This window comes from Melopsittacus undulatus, chromosome 3 (genome assembly GCF_012275295.1).
Source record: "Melopsittacus undulatus isolate bMelUnd1 chromosome 3, bMelUnd1.mat.Z, whole genome shotgun sequence".
Classification (NCBI taxonomy): domain Eukaryota; kingdom Metazoa; phylum Chordata; class Aves; order Psittaciformes; family Psittaculidae; genus Melopsittacus; species Melopsittacus undulatus.
In genome coordinates, this window is record NC_047529.1 from 112,443,660 (window position 1) to 112,465,663 (window position 22,004).

The 22,004-nt window shown below is 39.1% G+C and overlaps 1 protein-coding gene across 2 annotated transcripts in view; it reads right to left on the bottom strand.

Moving 5' to 3' along the window:
* Positions 1-9,896: 9,896 nt before the first annotated feature.
* The window catches only part of LRPPRC (leucine rich pentatricopeptide repeat containing), an 88,019-nt gene continuing 75,911 nt past the window's right edge, over positions 9,897-22,004 (bottom strand). For both annotated transcript variants that reach the window (XM_034060921.1, XM_034060922.1), the window contains exons 32-38: positions 21,617-21,821; positions 19,805-19,944; positions 19,526-19,641; positions 16,630-16,704; positions 15,195-15,279; positions 11,722-11,864; positions 9,897-10,402 (exon numbers count right to left, since the gene is read on the bottom strand). In XM_034060921.1, coding sequence (XP_033916812.1) covers positions 10,346-10,402; positions 11,722-11,864; positions 15,195-15,279; positions 16,630-16,704; positions 19,526-19,641; positions 19,805-19,944; positions 21,617-21,821 — 821 coding nt within the window. In that variant the 3' untranslated portion in view covers positions 9,897-10,345. The remainder of the gene's footprint in view (positions 10,403-11,721; positions 11,865-15,194; positions 15,280-16,629; positions 16,705-19,525; positions 19,642-19,804; positions 19,945-21,616; positions 21,822-22,004) is intronic.

The following is a 22,004-nucleotide window of genomic DNA, read 5'->3' on the forward strand; positions in this document are numbered from 1 at the left end:
GAATTCACTTTGATGTTTAATAAAAAAAAGGAGCGACACAATGGGAGAAATTAAAGACATAAGGGACAGCTCTGAATTTTAGGGGCATATTGTCATGCACAGAAATCTCCAGGCATCTAGATAAGAATATACCATAGCCTTAACTTTGAATTTCTTTCCTTTTGTGAAATTAGTCAGGCTGCTGACATTACTTAAACAGCCTTTTTCAATTTAAAATTCCACCCTCTTAACATTATGCAGCAGGACCAAGCGGTGTGAGTGTTTCCGAGGTGGTGTTATGACAAGGGTGGATATATACATAATGGGAACTTGAGTGGTGAGCCTCGGAACAGCCATCGTATGGGGTGTAGGAAGAGCTATCATAGGATGCGGCCAGGCCTGTGTTTACACAGAAAAAGCTCATATTCTATATACTACAATTACATTAACACGCTGCCTATGATCATATCTTGTTTCCTTGATGCCTAGAGATGGGGAATATAGGCTGTGATTATTGTTACAGGCTTTAGCAATAAGAAGATGGGAGCCTTGAAATACCAGCAATTAGCGTTGGTGCCTAACAATAGCATGCCGTGGGGCTGTGTACCGGGAAAAGCACAGGGAAGAGCGGGTGGATGACACACCACCTGCCCCACTCACTCTGCCAGGAGCTCAAAATAGTACAAGTTTAGGGGGAATTACCCACCTCCCAGCCAATGAAGGTCACGCTGTATACCATGGCCTCTGCCTTCGTGTCCCGCTTCACGTTAGGTTTGTGTGGTAAAGGTTTCACACTTCCACAGCAGAGCTGCTGCTGCAAAAACAAATGGATAGTGAGGGAATAGAAATCTTCCTGAGTGTTCTGACCAAGGCTAAATGTCTTAATTTAATGTCAGCACAGCCATGTTTTCCAGGTCTCAAAGTAGCTGCCCTGTTTCCTCAGGACTCCCCTGTGTCAGCAGGTGTGCTACACCCCCTGCATCAGTATAACCAGCTGTAGCAGTCTGAAACCATCTCAACACAGATTAAAGATCACAAGATCACTGTGCAGAACTCACCATCCTGTCCGTCCCACATGACAGAGTTCCGTTTGTTATGGAGTTTAAGCACCGCAGTGAGGCAGATCTGCCATCCCAGTGGAGGACTGCCTGTGTAACAAGGCCGCAGGCCTGAGGGTTCACCCACTGCCTCCTTTGCGCTCTTGTATCCTCCCTGGCCTGACTCAGAAAGGATCTCCTCGGCCCTAAGTCATGGTCCCTGCTGGGGCAGGCAACCGGGACAGTGCAGGACAGGCTTCGGAATGGCATCATGCTTAGTTGGTTATGGAGCTTCCAAGCTGTTTTGCCCAGACACTGTTTGAGCTGCCCAGTGCAGGACATGAACTGCAACAGGCTATGGGGTTTCAGCCTGCATACACATCAAATTTGGGAAGGGGAACATCAAATACAAGAGACAACAATATTTGTAAGGAAAATTCACCAAATTCAGACATTAAAAAATATCTGTGTGGGTTAAATGGATACTATAAAGTACTGTGTGGACAACAGAACTGCATGGTGTTACACTACCTCTATGTACTAAAGATGGCGTCTTACCTGTAAAGACACAGGTATGAAACATACATCTCTATTACTCAAAGTATTTAATCCAGGGAGAGGTGGGAAGCTCTTCCCAATCTCCACTCCAAGTTTATGCAGCCTCTGCACTTGGCAAAAGGGACAAACTTTTTTAGCACTGGAAAATGGATTCTAGAAACACTGCTTTGCATATTGGCTCGTGGGTAGTGGCAGTCCTCCAAAATACTTTTAACTCGTCGTTTGGAAAGGACTAGCTTTCACTATGGCTAAGCTAAATTAATAAGTAGCTGCTGAAAGTTTCATCCCGTATTTGTTCGCCGCTAAATGCATTCAGAAATGCTAAATAAGTAACAAGTATCAATAGCCACCCCTTTTAATTAAAAAAGACACCCATGAAATTCCTTTAAAACAAGAGTAAATCACAGACAACATGCTGAGCAGGGAGGTGAGAAATTGCAGCTGTTGGTATGGCCACTAGTACCAGAAAGAACAAACCTTTCAGGTTTTAGCCACAGTGATTAATTTTACTGGCAGTAGACAAGAAAGAAGGTACATGGAGCTCTGTGACATGCTGCTTTTTTCCCTGTTATACTCTGAGAGCCAAGACAAGCCCTTCACATGTTAGCAGCTATTAATTAAGGCAACAATGTTTAAGCAGTGGGTTGAGGTAATTTTAAAACCACTTAACCCTTTTAAGAACTGATGAGCTTTAAAAAGCATGTATAAGTGTGTGAGTTCATATTAGGATGCATATGAAGAGGTATCGGCACGAATAGATCACATATATATATATATATATATACACACATAATCATAATGCCTATGATAGCTCCTTTTTTTTTCTTTCAAGGAATGATTAAAAATCAATTCAGATCCATAATTTACAGAAGTGCTGCTGCCAGTTTATGTAATTAATTATAAAACTGTTGATATTTACTCACTGAATCAAACTTAGGGTTATTCTGAATTGCAAATTTTGTTGGCATTATTTTGCCTTTGTGGTTACAATTAGGTACTTTCACACTTAGATAAGTAATTTTGTGGTTACAATGAGGTACTTAACGCTTCCAGTACTAAGACACTGCAGCTTAATAGAGCCCTCAACCTTCACATCACAGCTCCAGAACCAGCATCTCCCATCAATGACACATGTGGATCTTTTGCTCATTTTAAGGATCTAATCAGACTTTGCGTAGATTACCAGCATGCTTACTGAGATCAGCACTGTTTCTGCCTCACCTTAATTCTTCATGTTGAACAATTGGGTTTAGAGGCATAAATGTTAAATGACTGGCCAGAACCTATGTGGTGAGTAAAGAAACAATGCCACTGTCTCAAAAATAATCTGTATTTTGTACACAAGCAAATGAGCCCACAAAACTGTCATCTACTACTTCAGTAATGAATTTTCAAGCAAACGCATCGCAGTTGGAAATCTATGAACATTCACAAATAGTCACAAGCAAAATGCAGTGCATGTAATTCACAATAAATTCCCTGCAATAACACAACTATATGAGGTACAGCTTACATTGCTCTTCAAAGCAGTACTGCTGCTGTGGGAAGTTCAATGGGGCTGGGGGAAGAGTTTAGAAAACAACAACAGAAAGTCTTTAAGAGGACTTCCAAACCAGGCAACAGCAAAATATGATGCCCCAGCTGAAAACTTTGAGAAACAGGGCATATGCTGCCCTTAATTCACTGCTGCCAGGTGCAGGATGTTACATTACACAAGGCAGTCATTGGATTTCCATGGAAGCCAGACACCAAACTTGTGGTAGCCATCACCCCAAGAGACTTTGATCTCTGCTGAGAAAGGCAAAGCACCAATAATATTTTGCTCTTTCAGCCTTCCCTTAATACAATTAGTACTAGGAAAAACTCTTCCCTGTGAGGGTGCTGAGGCCCTGGCATAGGGTGCCCAGAGAAGCTGTGGCTGCCCCATCCTTGGCAGTGTTCAAGGCCAGGCTGGACACAGGGGCTTGGAGCAACCTGGTCTAGTGGAAGGTGTTCCTGCCCGTGGCAGGGGTTGGAGCTGGATGATCTTAAGGTCCATTCTAACCCAAAACAATCCATGATTCTGTGATGATTCTATGATTTAAGTGTTTGGCTTGTAATACCAACATGGTCACAGGCTGCCACCCCTCACAGAGCTGAAGGGGCATTTCAGGAGCAATGAAAAAAGCCAGAACCATCCCACCAGCTCCACAGTAACTCTGTACACAGAATTCCTGCCTTCCCCAAATCCTACAAGTGTAAAAGGCATTTTGGCTACGTATTATTACCTACAAGCACCATCTAATGACACCAGAGCTCAGCACCCTAAATACTTTAGACACTCTTGCTTCAGGTCTATCCTTTCTAAAAGCAAGACAAAAGAAAGGTGAATTAATATTTTTAGCTTTATATATACTCCATAGGGAATTTCTCAATGCTTCTGTATTGGAAAAAACGCCTTGCAGCTTTGTAGTAGGTTCAGTGACAGGCACGTGATAAATTTCCACTGGAAAAAACTCTTGAACATGACTGACAATAGTAAAGCCACAAATGACCGTAATTTTATGCCCCCTGCAGCTAGTGGTATAAAACATAGTTTTCAACCTTGTTTTTACTTGCTGAATTTAGACAAATTTATAATGTTATTGATGACAGCGAGAAAGACACTCAAATGCAGAAATTGTGTCCCTGGGCATAAAACAATTGGAGCTCTATATTTTATATGTACTGCAGATGATGAAAACTATAAAAAGATGGGAAACTAAAGGGTTTTTATTTTGACTTAATTTCATATTATATACATTATTATTTATTTTCAGCTATTGCACTTGATTGTTTTTTTCCTCCTCCCTGGCATACTGAACAATTAACTAGTGCAACATATGGTATAACTGCCTATTCGCTTCCTCACTCTGAGCATTAATGTTTGAAATATAGGCTGAGTCAACAAAATCCTGAAAGAAAGCAAAAACCTTGTTTAAGCAAAGTCGACACATCTATGGCTCCTAACAGGTTTTCCACTACTCTACCATATGCCCAGTTTCTAGAATGTGATTTTATTTACTAAGAGCTACGAGCGCCCTAAGACTGGACAATTACTAGAGATTATCAAGGTTTACAGTCAATTTAGTCTCTGTTACCTGAACTGTTCAAGCCATGAGCTAAACTGAGCAGAGGGAAGTCCCAGGGAACTCTTCAAGTAACAAGGGCAGTCGCTGGAGTTTTGGTTTAGGCAGGAAGGTTTTCTGAGTATGGCTGGGCAGTGGGCTCAGCACCTTGGTGCAGTTGCTTCAGTTACAGCCATATCAGGCTGCAAATTCAGTATCAGAACATACAAAGAAGTTGCCCCAATGCCAAATACTGGCCCACGTTCAGACTCATCTTTAGAACCACCCAAGATTACACTAATAACACACTCCTACAGCTGCTTTTGAATTTGAGAAGTGCAGTTTAAGAGGCTGCTGCTGAAATAAACTTCCTTTGGGATTTTTGGCACATGATGATTATGCTCCTGTTTGAGCTACCCAGCTGTACTCACAGGACTAGTACCAGCATGACTCACCACAGTGGAAAGGCAGGAGAGAACCAGGCATGGCTCAGCAGCTCTGATCAATCCTTCACTGCCTCTTCCTTCATTGAACTGGGTTTAGCAGTCATCTTACCCTTCACAACTCTTGCTGCTGCCACTGCTTTCTTCCTCAGTGAACTTCCAGAAGTGAGTGGTTGAGGAGCAGACAGTGGGACCCATGAGAAAGGCAAAGATGCAGTGATGTGTCATCGACATTGGCTGCCAATGAGCTCAGGGCTTCTCTTTCCACTCATGATCATTCACTCACAATCCAAGCAGCCCAAGGCATCACACTGAAGCTGCTAGCGTTTTCTTATTACCTCTCATCCTTCCCACCTAGGTATTTTCCCAGACCTTCCCATCCCTCCAGAGCTCCTCTGTGGCAATCCTGTATTTTGACTATTGTTCTTCAGACCCCCTTTTCCTATAAATAAAAATCCAGCACCCAGCAAAACAGCCTTTCAACAGCCTTGAAGGAGCTTAGCCAGGCCAGCCTCATCCTGTCAACACCCCTCTACTTTCCTTCCAGCTGAAAATGTTTTCCATCTTAAAACCCACCCTCCTCTCCTCCCCTGAAGATTCATCTCTGTGATCTACAGCTCTTCCCATTACTCCACTTTCAGAGCTGCCCTGGTCTCACAGATCACACAAAGAGCTGCAGATGCAAAATGTTTGCAAAACCCAAAATTAAACTTACTGCTGGTTTCCAAGACTCTTTGCTTTCACTACGAGACACTGATGCTCGATGTGTTCTGAACCTTAAGTTCAATGGCACTTAGAGCTGAGCTAAATAACTATGAGAAACAGAACTAGGAGGAGGTGTGGAGCTGCTGCTGCAGACAATAGCAATGCTATAGCTACCACTGCTTTATCACGGTGTTGTAAGGGTTATCACATGAGAAACTGTGAAGCATTAGCCAGCTGTGATATAGAGGTTTAGGAGCACCAGAGAGAAACCTTGCATTAAGTTTTATCTAAAAGTAGATCAATGGGGAATCCCCGTCTATAGCAGGCACTGCATAAGACAGTCTCTATTATCTCATTTTTCTTAATTACAGGAAACAGCAGAGAAAACTCTAACCTCAAACTTCCGTGTCTGCTTATTTCCATACCTAATGGGAATTTCAGAACTTCACTCCTATAGCTGAAGCTCTGCACACTTGTACTCAGGAAGATGCCCTGGCACTAAATGAGTCTCAGTTGGAACCACTGACTTAAAAGGCCTTCCTCCGATTACTGACTGACAGAAGTACTAGCAAACCACCAGGGACTGCAGCCATTCTACAAAGGAAACTTCTTTTTGCAGCTGACTCTGCACAGAAATCATGAGAATAATTTTAAGAAATGCAGAGAAATCTTTGCTAAAAAGGCTGAATTCAGTGACCATCTCAGCTTTTTCTTACATGCTCAGTCTTACCACCTTTACAGCAACAATATACTGGTGCAGGAAATTAGCCATTCCTTCTAGATGCTGACAGATTTCTCGTGCTGAACATCCATCACTTCTGTCACTTCCTCCTCTGCTGTGTTCCTGGAGTCTGGAAGCACCACACGTTCGAGAAAACCATTAAGTACGGTGGCACTCTGGTGAACGTGCTGCCAGTTTATTTCTCTGTCACTATGTGCACTCGTAATGCACTACCTTTGCTGTTACGATCCTCCCTTGTTACTGTAAACTGCAGCTGGAATCCTGCTGACTCAGGCATTCCACCTGTAAAACCCTTCAGAGCTGTCACTGCCAAAGGCACCATCCATTCTGCCATTCCAGTTTCAACAGTGAGTACATATTAAGAAAGTCTGGACGGCTACTAACCCACCAGCTACATTTATTTCTACAGAAAAGGGTCTCAGGAGACAAGGGGAACAAGCTGCTTTAGTAGATCAGAACTAAAGCATGTAATTGTCATGCTACAAAATGACTATATTGGTGGTTAACAAGGAAACTGTTCTCATGTGGAGCTCAGAAAGTGCCCTCCTCCTGCCCTACCTCAAGGGCAGTAGGGTAGGGGGAAAGAGGCGAGTCCAGTGTACAGAAGTGAGATTAAGTCATCTCAATTCAAGCAGCAAGCTTTTCCCAGTCCTCTCAACCCCAGACAAGGCACGTTATTTATGCAAACACACACACGTTCCCACAGTTTGCTTTTTACAGTAACATGTCAGGTCATTTTATATCAGCACACTCTTAGCTTCCCACAACAGCATCTGGAAACACGTGCTCCAATCTCACAGGCACCACACCTGGTCTGGATCCTGCCCAATCCCAGTTATCCACTAGCTGGTGGCAAACAGCTCTTTTCTGCTTTAAAGGAGTGTGTGCTGTGTCAGAATGACAGGGTACATTCGGTTTCTGGACTGCAAACCATCACTAGCTCTCCAGGCTGCTGTTCTGCATTTTGTCATCTTATAGCCTTCTTTCTTTGAATATGGAGAAATAAACAGTGGAGCTACTTTTTTCTTTGGTGAAGAAACTTCCTAAACTGCATTTTTCTTCATGCTTGAAATGGCTGAGTCTCAGCACACCAATGCATGAGAAATACAATTTCAAGCGTATTCTAGAGGAGTCAGCACAAATGCCTATTCTGCAAAACCTTCCCGGTGTAACCCGGTTTCAGACTGAGATGACAGTGTCCTGGAGTGGCACAAATCCCTCACTGTCCCACATTATTAAGACAGGAGAGACTGTGCTCCTCCGTGTAACCATTCCTTAATTGCATATGAAACATTCACTGGAACAGAAAACCAAAAAGTACTGCCACATAATGGCAGCTGTTGCCTCTCCTTTGCATGATCTCCGCATCTCTGCCTTCCCATCTCTGCCACAGGGATCCATGGGCCTGGACTATTGCAGCATGATCCCAAATGATCAGTGTGCACCTCCTCCCATTACTCTGCCATTGTTGCTAAAAAATCCTGGTGCTATTTGGTCTCCTGCTCCTGTAGCGCCTCACTGATGTTTAATCAGCTCAGCAGCCAGCTCACTCAGCCCAGAACTTTCCATAAGGTTACTCAAAATGCTATTTCATTGCTGAAAACAATTTAACTTACACTCTTCAGTTACAGTTACAGGCTATCAAATTCATATTCCATTGCCACAGTTGCAATGATTAAATTATATTGCATTATTGTGTTTGGTTAAAGTCAAACCAGTTGGAAAAACATACAGATGCTAACTAGCACTAATCCTGCATGGTCTGACTCCTGCACAGGGACCAGCAATATGCAGCCACATGTTTGGCTGCAGCTTGGTGCTCTTCTCATCTGCCCCAGCAAGCAGCAGCCAGCAAACAAGACCTGTCAGCATCACAGCACAGATTCAGGCAGGGTACAGCACTGAACTGTCAGTTGCACCTGGTCCACAACCACGAGATACCACCTCCTTGTCACAAAGGTAGTTAAGGTCTACAGATCCACTGTCAATTTTCTCTGGTTCTCTGGCTTGGTGTTTGCTTCAAGCAATGTTCTCTTCCTCACCCTACATGCTAGCTTAGCTCAAGCAGCACACAGGCCCAATGCCTCGTTACGCTCTGATGTGATTCCTCTTACCAGAGCACAGCTACCATATGAAACTGAGATTCCTGAGATGACCTCTAACAAAAAGAGCTGTGGCACTAGAAAAAGGGTTGCCAAATGGTTGACACCATCTTCAATTATGCTGCTATTACACTAAAACACATGTAATGTACCTGTAGCTTCAGAAAAAAACCTAAAACATCTCCATTTGTGAAATGAAATAAGCCAAGTACTGCTGAGGCTTGCTTTCAGCTAGGGCACACAACCATTGGACTATGAATGAAATCTCAAATGTTAATACCTCATCTTGACAACCCAGGAACCAAGGGTGCCAGGTGGTCAGGGCCATGTAGGTGCAGGATGCTGGTGAGTCTCTGCTTGTGAAGTAATGAAGGTCATTGTCAAGCCATGGCATCAATGAGGCAGACACAGCGAGGACACATCTGGTTTGTCTGGAAAACAAAATTTCTGACTCTCCTCAGCTCCTGATCAGTTCTGCCTCTTTTTTTAAGCACAGCAAGAATTTTCCATGAACTTACAAATATACTACGTAAGGAACTGGAAATTTTACATTAAAAAAACTAGGTCCTAATTGCTTTCTAACTTTCAAATTACTGTACAAGTCTTCCAATCTTTTGCCAAAACCTTGTGTGCACACTTGAATTTTTAACAGCCACAGTGCTATGTGGAACAGCTTAGCAAAAATAAGGTTAACTAACTGAAAATGTAAAGATAAAAGTTATTAAATGCACAGAAACAAGCTTTCATTTCATTAAATCCTGTCTGGCATACTGCATAGGCACTATATTACACTGGTTAGATCAATGTGCACATTTGTGAGTTTCCATTGTTATTTACAGAGATAATGGGTGTATTTTCTAGGTATTCTTTTATTTCTTATAATTTGTAAGTCTCTTTATTTTCACGATCCCACAGCTCTGGACAGTAAAATGTCACATCAGGTAGGCGTGACAGTAAGTTTACTCATACCGATCAAGCATGCCTATGCCCACCAGTCTCTGAGCAAGTAAACTCTTCTACCTTTGCAAGTAATAGGCACTTCTTTGTTTAAAAGGCATATTTTCATGGATATGTAGTTCTTGTATCCATAAAATTAACTGGACTAACAGTTAGAAGAATGAATTAAAGATGCTATAGAACTACAACACACAAGCTAGTGTAAAATGAGGAAGCATTTTGTCTTCACCTGTAATATCAAAAGCCCTAATGAAATACTCAACACAAGAGAAGTACATTTAGGAGAATTCTAAAAAAAGATGTGTTTATTTTCCTCGTAGATACAGATGAACCCTGAAGATTATGTTCTTTACTCTTCTACCATCACCCCAAAGTACATTGACCAGGCAAAGAACAACAGAAGACAGATTGCTTAAGTTACAGTTACATACCCGTCTGTCAACTTTCTTGATAAACATGTATTTGGTGAACCAATGGAAGCCAAAATACAGTTCAGGTTACAGCAGATCATACATCAAGACAGAAAGAGCCAAGAAAGCTGCTTCTTGACACTTCATTAGCAATTTTAAAAGCATTTCTATTAGTGAATGTTTCTATCAATTACAGCTATGGAAAGTGATGTTTAAATACAGATTCATGTTAAAAATTACACAGAACAACATGCTTTTTACATTTTTTTATTGAATGTAATATTTAACCAATTTCATAAACAACTAAAGCAGAAAAGACTGGCTGCTCATAATGCTTCCAATTTTCTTTTCTTCCATTTTTCCACATAGACCTTGAATGGCTCCTAGAAATAGAGTGGAATAAACAAGTTCAACACTGTTCCACCTGAAAAGTTAAGAATTCTGAACAAAGTGTTATGTCCTGACAAAAGCAAAATCTATTATTCTCTGTCATGCAAAACTAGATCTGTATTGAAGTCTGTATAATTAAAGAGAAATACCAGAGAGAGAGAATAAAAGGAAAAGGAAAACCTTGCCAAAAATGCATAATGAAGCTTCTATTACAAAATGCAATAATATAATCAATTTCATTTTAAAAATGAAAATACTTTTTAACTGCAATCTGCAATTGTGTCAAAAAAAATATGAGATGCTTTTAAACACCAAGCTGCATTAGAGAGAAATTGAAATCAGGGAAATCAGAAAATGAATTATTTCAGTGACTTTGAAAAAACACTCTTGTTTTCCCTAGCTCCATGTAAGAAACAGACATTCTAGGCTTTAAATTTACACAGTTCAAATAAAAATTCTGATTATAAGTTAAGATTGCAGGAAAAACTCCACAGCTGTTAAAAGCCTAAACCAAGTATTTTATGCCAATATATTCTCCAATTCTTTGCAAAATGAGAGAAGAAAAAAAATCACATTTATGATGTAGCAATATGGAGAAACAAAATACAATCAGGTGTTTACATAACTACAGAAAAAACCTTTGAGAATATAAAAAGCAGCTATAAAATGGCAATTAAAAGTTTGCTTAGAGAGAGACAAAATACATTAAGTCTTTAAAGTCTGCTTTGCTAAAATGGTTCTAAGTAGACTACTGGTGAAAGGAATGATGTGAAAGTATTTACAGTCTTGACAGATTTAGTGTCATGCCACCTGTCACCTTCAAATAAGGCATATTTGCAGGGTTGCATACATCTGTTGGGAAGGCAGCTAGAAGCAAAGCTGCAACAGAAAAAGAATTCCTACAGTTCTAAAATGCCATTTTACCAAAGCAGCAACTTGTACTAGATAGAAACCAGGTAATTAATGAAAACTAAGCCCCATTAATTGTTAATGAAATACATTCTAGAAGCCTTTTAAAGTTCAATTGCTTAGATAAATGCCCTGAGGACATTTGATAAAGGTACACCTGTAGATGAGTGCCTGGTAAGGATCAGGTAGTTTAAATATTGTAAGCCCAAGAGGTTTTATATCCTCAAGTCAAATCTGATGCGAGATTACTGCAGCTCCTGTAACACTCAGTACTTCACACATTACCTCCTGTGAGAAGGCTCTGCAGAGATCTAATCCCCATGTAATCATTCATGCAGTTTGTTTTATTAACACTAAACATATACAATTCTGCAGATCTATTTCTTAATTAGACAATACTCACAGGGGGCTCAGTGAAAGGGACAGGCTCTCCTGCTTTCTTCAGAAAGGCTGCTAAAGATTTCAGAGATAGCTCGTGCAGCTTTATATTCTTCTCTTTTGTTTTCTCATACAGAGCCTTTACAGCAGCAACATCCCCATCCAATTCTGAGGAAAAAAACCAAAAACAAACCCCAGTGATTAAATGTTCCTCTTTTCACCTGTTTCCATGATGTCGTGCACTCCTACTACTTGCCAAAACATATTCTACATATTTTAATATACAGTATTCCAAATATTCCGGATACTCTTCATATCCTACTGACAATTCACATAAAAGAACAGAACGCACAGCCATTCTAGTTCTTCTTTTTATTGGAGGATGGATGATCAGTTCCTTCGAGTGTGTGCTGGAACTACACAAGAGTAGGAGCTGCATGGTAAGAACACACCACTCTAGCATGTGAGACACAGAGCCACATGTGTCTTTCTGAAGCAAATGATAAAAAATAAAACCAAAAGCTAAACCAAAAGCCACCCAAATTCAGAATGCAAAAAATCTAGGACAGAATTTAATTCCCTTAAGTAAGGGCAGAATATTGTTAGTTACAAGTGCTGGCTACATCAAAGCTATAACCTAGAGGAACAAAGAAAGCAAAGGTCAGATGCTCATGTTAGAACACAAAACTCATTTCATCCTACTGAGTAGAAGAAAATTTTTGCTGACCCACTAACACTGTTTAAAACTGGAGCTGCTCAGGTAACCAGTAACATTCTTCTGCATATTCCATAGAAGGCACCATGCCCTGCAACAGGTTCTAGCTAATCCATTCTTCATTTATTTAAAGCACTATTTACACTTCTAGCTGTAAAAGAGTGGGGTGTATGTTTCTCCTTCCTCTGAACTGGGAGAGGGGCTGAACTCCTCCCTTTGAGTCTTTCTTAGACATAGGCTTTTCTGCTGCTCAGACATTTGCTTCAGAAGCATCAGGATGAAAGTAAAGTGACCCCTTACAGTTTCACTGTAGTACTGCTTCTAGGACCCTGAGGACCACCGTTCCTACCTAGGATCTTGCAAACCAAAAGCAAGCCATTCCTAGCACCTTGTGAAGCAAAAGCAAACCATTATGTCCAGTTAAATTCATTTTCTTGCTTGGGAAAATACAAATATCTTCAGCATGGAAGCTGTCTCAGGTCTTACTTGTTCACATTTGGATATGACATCTGCACGACCAGAGGGGCTACAAAAACAATGGTTATGAAAGGAAAAAAAACCCACACAAGCTTTATTTATGCAGAAATGGACAGCTTGTGTCCCACTCTCATGAGAAAACGTTTTCCAGTCATATCTGGCAAGTGGCTGAGCAACTTTATGAATGTGGGAGGTTACTGCAGAAAACTGCATGAAGTGATGGTTTCATGAAATTGAGAACAACAGAAAATTAATAGAAACTGTTAACTTGCTATTTCTTTAAAATAAATACATTTATTGTATGGAACCAAAAAAAAAACCAACCAAAACCTAATACTTAGGTAGCATTTAATGGACCACCCAAATGTGATTTTACACATTTCCCTTTTCTAGAAGGTATACATAAAAGATCATGCACCTCACCAGATAGAGGAAGTCTAGTCCTGGCAGTGCTGAATCCTACCTCAGGATAGGGAAAGGAGTCAATGTCCCCTTATTTGTTCAGCTGTGGAAGTCTGATACACGACCAGACTTTTCAGCTGTGGTCTACATTTTATTGTATCTTTGCTAAATACATAATTATTGTTTGTCCATTTATTTTCATAACTAGCAACAGTAACCAAGTGTGGTAATAGCACTCTGTTATCTTCATTCCCCTTTCTAAATAATTACAACTAACAATGGACCTGACAGGAAAACTATTTGTTCTCTAGAAAACGGTAATACTACAAGGTTGGACTTGGCCCAGAATGAGAAATCATGTTTTAAAGTATAGAAACTGTAAAATGGTAAAATAAAATCTTTGAAACAGAAAACCATATTTCTAACCCTCTTGGCTAGAACACAACCAGGCAAAGCCTTCTAAGTTTCAGCTGTGCTAAATATTTTGCTGATGATTGTTTTAACAGCCAAATGAAACTAATCTACTCACCACTTCAGAAAATATCAAAAATGGAAAAGAAGGGATGATGGAAAGAGGTACCTAAATTGTTGTTCATGGGTACAGGTCTGACTATATTCTGTCACCACATATTATACATGGTAATAATGCTGCCAAATATCCTAAGAGTAGGACACAACCTGACTTCCTTAGAACAGAAATATACAATAGAAAATCCAAAGATGCCCTAGTATGACTCAACCAGACCAGCCCGGGTGATGTGGATCAAGATGTGCACTCTTCTACTCAACACTGGAATGGAAATCCCCATCTCCTACAGGCAAGATGCTCGTAGAGAATAACCTGGGAAGAGCTTTTAAAACTGTTCATGCTGGTACTGAATGTCTCCTCTAGAACTTGCCACAAGCCAGATATATCCCTGCCTAAGAAACCACAGCAACCATCTATTCATCACATATAGTGTGGCTTTGCATGTTGAATACACTGTCACCACTGTTTTACATATCATAGAGCAAGTGACTGCTTCTCTGCTATCACTTTATGAAATTGCCGTACTGTGATGCAGCTGGCAAGGGTACTGAAAAAATTACTTAAATCACTTATGGAGTTTCTACTGGGGTAAAAGGAGTAAAGGGCTAATAATAACTATAAAGCAGCAAGTACATGCTGGTGATAAAAGGGTGGGTTTTTTTTTTTGTTTTATAAAAACATGTTAGGAAACTTACCCTAACATGAATGAAACCCTGGGGCTAAACCATTATGGGAGTGATTGCTGTTTTGAACATCACTAAGCAAGTGAAACTTGTAAGCTACCTACTACATCATGAGAACTTCTACAACTTAATTCAAATACAGCACTTGTATTTCTTTAAGACCATACCTTAGATTTGGATTTCAAGTATTCTACTTAAGTTATTCCTATTTTATTTCCTCTGTGATAGACTGGAGCACAAGGGCTTCTGTCATGTATTACAAGCAGAAAGATATAACACGTGAAGAGTATTTACAGCTATAATAAAACTGGAAGACCATATCAGAGCACACAAGGCAAATAACACTACAGCACAGAGACAAGCTTCCAACTGAGTATTGCCACAGGGGCTATGTGCTGGATTTTCATGGGTGAAAGTTGCAGATAAACATATTTAAATAAGCAACTTGATTTTTTAAGAGCTACTCTTCTCTAACTATGAGAACTGATTAGCACCTCAAACCAACTACTTGGGAAAATCCAAATGAAGGCATCTGGAATATTAATTTTGGCTAAATTAAAACAGGTATAAAGAATCTACACTAGTAACAATAAGGTCCTTCGACATTACTGATATTAGTCCTAATGGTTTTCATGACTTTTCTGAATGTCTTAAGAGCTCTTACTAAAAAACTGTTCTGGACAATACCTTACCGTAACATTTCATGAGGTAACAGTACGCAATTTCTGGATCTAGATGCTTAGGAATCAGTTCCAGAAGTGTCTCGATTGTCTTTGCCTACAAAATTTAATACATGGACAAAAAGAGCATTAACTTCAAATCGTAAAGAACAAAATAAAATTGCCAAAGTTCGAATAATTGTTTGGGATCTTTTAAGTGAGATAAACTGCACTGATAACAAAGGAATGGCCACTACAACTAAAGCAGACATAACTTCCTTCCCAAAATTTCATATGCAGATATGAAATAGTCAAAGACACTAGGCACAAAAATAAACCAAACAAAATATGGGACTAAACTCCCTATTCAATAAGTCTTAACATCAGTTTCTCACTTTTTTTTAAAGAAAGCAATTCATTTATTAATGAGAATATGTCAGAATCTCAATCAATTAAAAAAAATGATACAAACCACTCAGCAGCCTTCCCAGACCTAGAGGTCAATAGTAGCCATGATCAGTGCTTAAAAGAATTCAGATCACTAATGTGCTTAAATTTGGAACCTCCCTGCCTCAACCTTCGATTTCAGTTTCAAAAACTCTCAGGTCCTGAATTAAAAAAAGTTCATAGAAATTAATAGCATCTTTATCACATGCTATTAACTTCTATGAGTTATTAAAATTTCAGCTTGAAAAGCCAGAAAATATCAAGTTTTTCTGGTTTCTTCTACAGACAGCACAAGATGGTGTTTATCATCATCACATTTATCACCACTTCAACAGAAGTTTTAATCTAGGAGTATTTAATGGCAATTTCTATACAATATAAATGTGCAGTTTCCCTCATTTAAAAAGTATTTATTCTAGCTTGTGTATTAACTGTCTCCAGACGCTGCTCCCCAGTGAAAGAGAAATCAATGTGGGTTTGTGGTTTACAGAGAATGAGCAAAGCGCCAGGAATCTAAACAGATACTCAACCTAGAAACATGCCCAAACCACCTAAAACCATTAGTTGCTGGCTGGGGTTAAACCACGACATAGGTAATATGAAATGTATCTTTAAATGTAAACACAGAGGCATTTTATCATTAGATAGAGGCTGAGGTTTTAACTTGCATTTGTATTCACACAATGTAGCCAACAAAATAAGTACTTTCAGGTTGGAAGACTGAACTGGAGAGAGTGCAGGAAAACATTTAAAGCACAACCTTTGTAGGATATAAAGTATAACATCAGAAATGCAGGATATTACTGAAACAATAGAAAAATATTAACTACACGGTCCTTTTCATCATGCTCCATAAAGTAAATTGTTCCTTTAAATGTAAACAGCTCTGATTACTAACCTTCTCCCTCCCCAAGAAATCTGATAGAGCTGTCAACCGTGAAGTTCAAGGTCTAAAACTTCAAAGGCTGATGAAACAGTATTCTCCTTCATATACAATGAAATACATGAAAAAATACTATACCTGTCCAGGCCTAGATGACAGTCTAGCCATAAAATTCATAAAAGTTCTCTTCTCCTCAGCTAACGCACTGAACCTCTAAATAAAAGGGAATAGTTAATGTAGCAGTCACAAGTATGTTCATGATAAACAAAATTACTAATCACAGATGTTTAAAATAATACACTAATATACAGCCTATTTACAAGGTAATAACAGAACTTAGGTTAAAGAAAATAAACCAACAACCCCAAAACCACCAGAAAAATACCACTGAACACAGGAAACAAGTTTGTTTCATACACCGTTTCGATAAACACTGCTTAAAAATGGAAGGTATAAAGTTTGTTTAGAACAATAGGGGAAAGAATTAAACTAATACTTCAACATACCACAAAAATGGTTTTAGGACTGCAAAAGAATGAAAAAGAGAAACACTATTCCTCTCCAATTATACTGCCAAGCATTCACAAGTGAGCTAGGGATCATAAGGTTAATTATACATTTAATAAGGTGTCAGGGAGATAACTGCTCGTTTCTTTATAAAAATTAAAATGTACAAAGCAAGTTCTCTTTAAAGTATAATTACCTACACTTATGCATACAAAGGACTGATTTCAATCTCTCTATTTTATAAAAGGCTTTCACTGCAATAGACAGTGTTTGAGAGAGAGAGAAGTTGAACTTGGAAAAGTTTGAGACAGACCAGATAAAAATCAAAAATCCATCTTACATTAGAAAAAAGGGCAAAATAAAATCTAAAAGACAATATTGTAGTGTATTTTCTTCAAAGGCATCAGTCTCAAGATTCTTACAATGCACAGTGCTTTCTACCAGCTGCAAGATACTGTCAGCACCAAAATGCACACGAAGAAGAGAATCCTGTGCATATAAAAATGCACATACCATTGATTTACTACATTCAATTAGTGATATAGACTTCAGCAAACAAGAAATTATGTAACATGGTCCGACAAGTGAAAAGGTGTGAAGCCTCCATCAGGCAAACAGACAAAAATATACCTGCATTGTTCTGACAAAAAAAAAATGCTTTTTGGAGATAAACTCAAGCCAAATATTCATGGGAGAAACTTGTGACATGTTGTTATGGATTCTAGCCATTCTTGCCTACTGTCAGTAGGTGCTGTGAGATGAAAAAGACAGCCTCGTTGGAGAAATGCTCTCCACAGCCACCTTTCATGCTGAAACACCAAACCACTTCTGACTTTGCCAGTAAAAGCATCTGCACTCCAGACAGTAAAAAAGACACCGTTGCTGTCTCCTGAACTGTTAAATAGCCTCTTAAATGCATTTCTGAAAGCGAGGATTCTCCACGTATATACCAATATGTCACATTATTGCAAGCAAAATAATTGATTTAAATTGTGAATTACTTTTCGAGAAAATAACAAATGGACAATGATAATTCCTATCTTCTAGTTGCCTATTAGCAGAACACTTGAACCACAGTAGCTGTCAAGAACGTTTAGCACAACTGAATATGTTTCCTGCACCATATAAAACCAAAATTCTCTCATATACACAGAAGTTTCAACTCCTGCTTGCCTGTGGATGTCCACTTAACATGAAACATTTAAGTTCTCCCTCAAGATATAGTGTATAAATATTATCTCAAGTAAGTTAGAGCCATGAATTTAATTCCAGCAGCTGTATGGTGTGTAATAACAAGTTTTAGGAATATAGGAATGGAAATTATTCCATGTTTTGAAAAATATTAAGAATTTACAGATTTCACTTAAAAATGAAACTCCCCCCCTTTCTTCACAGCAGCAGGAACTGATTTGCATTCACTTGTTCGATTTCATTCATTTCATCAAAGACCAATTCAGGAAGAGTAAAAAATAACTTGAGATTATTCCTTTTTATTTTTATGTGTCATGCTATATAGCAAGAGGGGTTTATATAAAAATTGTAGTTGTCTTTTAAGCTAATACTCAGATGAGTAGTTAGGCAAAGCAATAACAAATTAATAGTCCAGAGCAGCGAATATACAAATAGGACACCTGACACTGTAGCACAAGTAACTGAACACATTTGTTGGTATGCAAAAAATGGTCTTAGCTGGATGGATGAAGAGGAGCTTTTTCTTTAGCAGCTTAAAATACTTAGGAACTGGTAAATGAGTAGTATGCACTATGAGGAGATGGTAAAAGGCCTTGCATACAGAACAATCCTCAGACTTGCTGGACTGCCACCTGCTGGGATGAGCCTTGCTGATGGCCTGTTTGTGCACGCTCCCATCATCCCACCTCTGGCTTGGCTTTGTCCTTAGCTCCGTAAAAATGGCATGAATGTAGCTGTCTCATCCCTTGAATATGGCTAACTCAGCTGAGACTGTGTCCCAGAGACCAGTATTTGTCTTTTAATGCATCTGTGACACTCAAGTGAATAGAAAGCAAAATCAGCCCTCAAACCCTGAACACAGCGTACACAATGTTATAGCAACCAAGTGAAATAAAGTCCATGAAAAGCAGACATCCTCTGTTTCTGGTTTGCAAACTGTACAGCTGTAAGTTACCATGTTTACAGCACTTCAGAATTTATGTGAGAAGTCACAAGGAAATTGTTTGCAAGCATTTTGCAAGAAGCAACAGCTTCTAAACAGCAAACATATAAAAGAGCATTTGCTTTGGATGAAATTTCAAGCCGTATACAACTCTCCTTTTACTCCCTTCAGGTTGTTAGAAGACAAAATACCTTCCAACTGGGGCACCCACTACTAGTGTTAGTACTACAGCACTAGTGGTTTGAAATAACCTAAACTGTGCTACTGCTACACACACTAATTCAAAAGCATACCAGTACTAACCTATGCTATACAGCACCTCTTCCTGACAATTTCTCAGTTAACCTTTGAAGAGCTCTAAGCATTTCTGTACCTCTCTTATTATGTCATTACCTGTATCAGCGATCTGGCATCTTCTACTCTGTTTGTACTGACATATTGAAGGAAAAGATCTGTGATAGGTCTGTAAATTCCATGCTGGCTGGCCAGTCGTTCTGCCATCAGACCAACTGCAAAATGATGGGTACATAAGGAAACAAAATTGATTGAAAAGACACTTTAGTAAACTTCACAGGCATGATTTCTGCTGACTGAGCAGGTTTTACATGTAATAGCTCTTTCATAACACCTCTGTGTGGTCAGAATATTTAAATACCATTGCAATTAACTTACATTTTTCCAAAGCTGGTTCTAGTCCTTCCTCAGACACCTTTCTTAACAAATAGGAAATACTTTGGATACTGTGATCAGGATTCTGTGCACCAGAGATAAGCAGAGGCTCGAGGTATTCCATGGCAGCATCAAGGCCATTCCTAAGAAAAAAGATTGAACTGATTTAGTTTCCAAAATCAAGATTTCTAAACCTCAAGAAACAATTGTATTTAATTCTTTGTTTTCTACATTAAGGTTATATTTCCCAGAATGGCCGAGTACCTGTCACTCCACTCAGATATTGTAAAACTGAAACCATTTGTGACTGAATGAATAAATTAACCCATAAATAATTTTTTTTGCCCTTTAACTTGCACAAAGCCTATGTAATTTTGACATGCTTTTTGCCTCAGTAAGAAAGAAAAGTTCTGCTATCTGCTTTAGGAAAATGTGTTCTGCTAATCTAGAAAGCAAAACCAGAACATTAACAGCAAGTATCTGAATAATTAATGCATGCAACTGAATTATTTTAAATGCTATTCAATTAATTATTTACCCAATTTTTCCCCTGCCTGCCTTTTTAGATGCAAAATACACCACTAAATGTCATTTGCAAGATATTTAAGAATATCTAAAGTGTATATTATTATGCTGCTGCTAAGCCTTTTCATAAGTTCAGGCTAGCTGTGATATTGGAAAAGCAAAGTTGAAGCTGTTTAAATAACCTGCGCCTGCACATAGCAATTTATTTATTTATTCTTGCCACCAATTTACATCTTAAGAACACAGCATGACTTTGCAATGCTTTCATGACATGGAAATATAGGAAAATATGCAGCTTATGAGACAAATCCTGAAGTATCTCTCCTATTTGCAGTGTGTAATTTAGGTAAAAGTCAATGCACTAGAACTGTGTACCAAGGACCACTCAGACCTAAGTATTTACAGGATCAGGTCTGTCTGATTGTTTTTCAGTAGCTGAAAACAGAGCGAGCACCACTGGAACAGGCCTGCACAGCCCTCCTTCAAGTCTTCTTCCTGTTCCAAACACTTCAGTGACTACTCTCTCTGGTCTGCATGCCTCAGGCAATCAGGTGTTTGTTATGTACTACACAGTTCTACAGCTTTCCTGAAGAGTTAGACACAGGAGCTCTACCTGATGAAACTGGTTTGAAATAAAACAGAATATGTAGGGTTCTTGGAAGACTGGTTCCTGCAAAGCATGTTTGAGAAGTTCATGGTATGTCCTTTCTCCCAGAAGTGCTTTCCCCATGCAGTTTTATACAAAGGATAAACTAGCACAGAACCAATGTATCAACTAAAGCAGAAACGCTAGGCAGAAAGCAATCCTGTATTAAACAGATGAATCAAAGGATGCTCAAAGTGGGGGGATAATTCTCAGGATTGAAACAGTGGCCTAAACCAGCATAACAGCCCATTTTTTTATAACTAGAAAAAAAAGGACTCCACAGATACATGTCTGACTTTCACATTTTGAAAGAATAATATTTTGCCCTTTCAACTACTGGAACAGGTAGCAGATTTCTGTAGGTGTAGTATATACCTTATACAAAGGTACCAAAACCAAACTACACCACTGTAGAAGACCATATGCCCTCCCAAATGCTTCATACCTATCCCTGTATTTCATTAAGTAATTTTCAACCTCAAATGTGTTCAGCAAACGATACCAGAACAGAACTGCACAGCACAGTGCTCAACTTGACCAGAATTTTAACAACTAGGACACTGTGATAATGAAATGGATAATGTAAGCAATTTCCCACCACTCTGCATACAAGAATTACATATATTAGTCCTAGAAATACTTACTTTTTAGTATGGGCCAATGCAATAGCATTAGCCATTAGTGAGGCAGGTATACCAATTGCTTTTGTGCTGTGTTCCAGCATGTCTTTAAGTGCTTGCAGGTTCCTTATATCTCCTTTTTCTGCCAGAGACTGAATGAGAGCCATAACTGCTGATCTAGTAGGCAACGAACCACTGTCCAGTACTCCTTTTAAAACAGCCATGGCATCTAAGGATGGTAAAGAAACAAGGGAAAAGGGAAATCAGATTTTAGTTCAGAATGCAACCATGCTGCTATTATCATTAACTCTACCCTTTTAAAAACATTTACAGAAAATAATTCTTTTGCTGAACTTTAGCCACAAAACTGCTATTATGAATAACAACTTGAATATATACACACACTAACAGA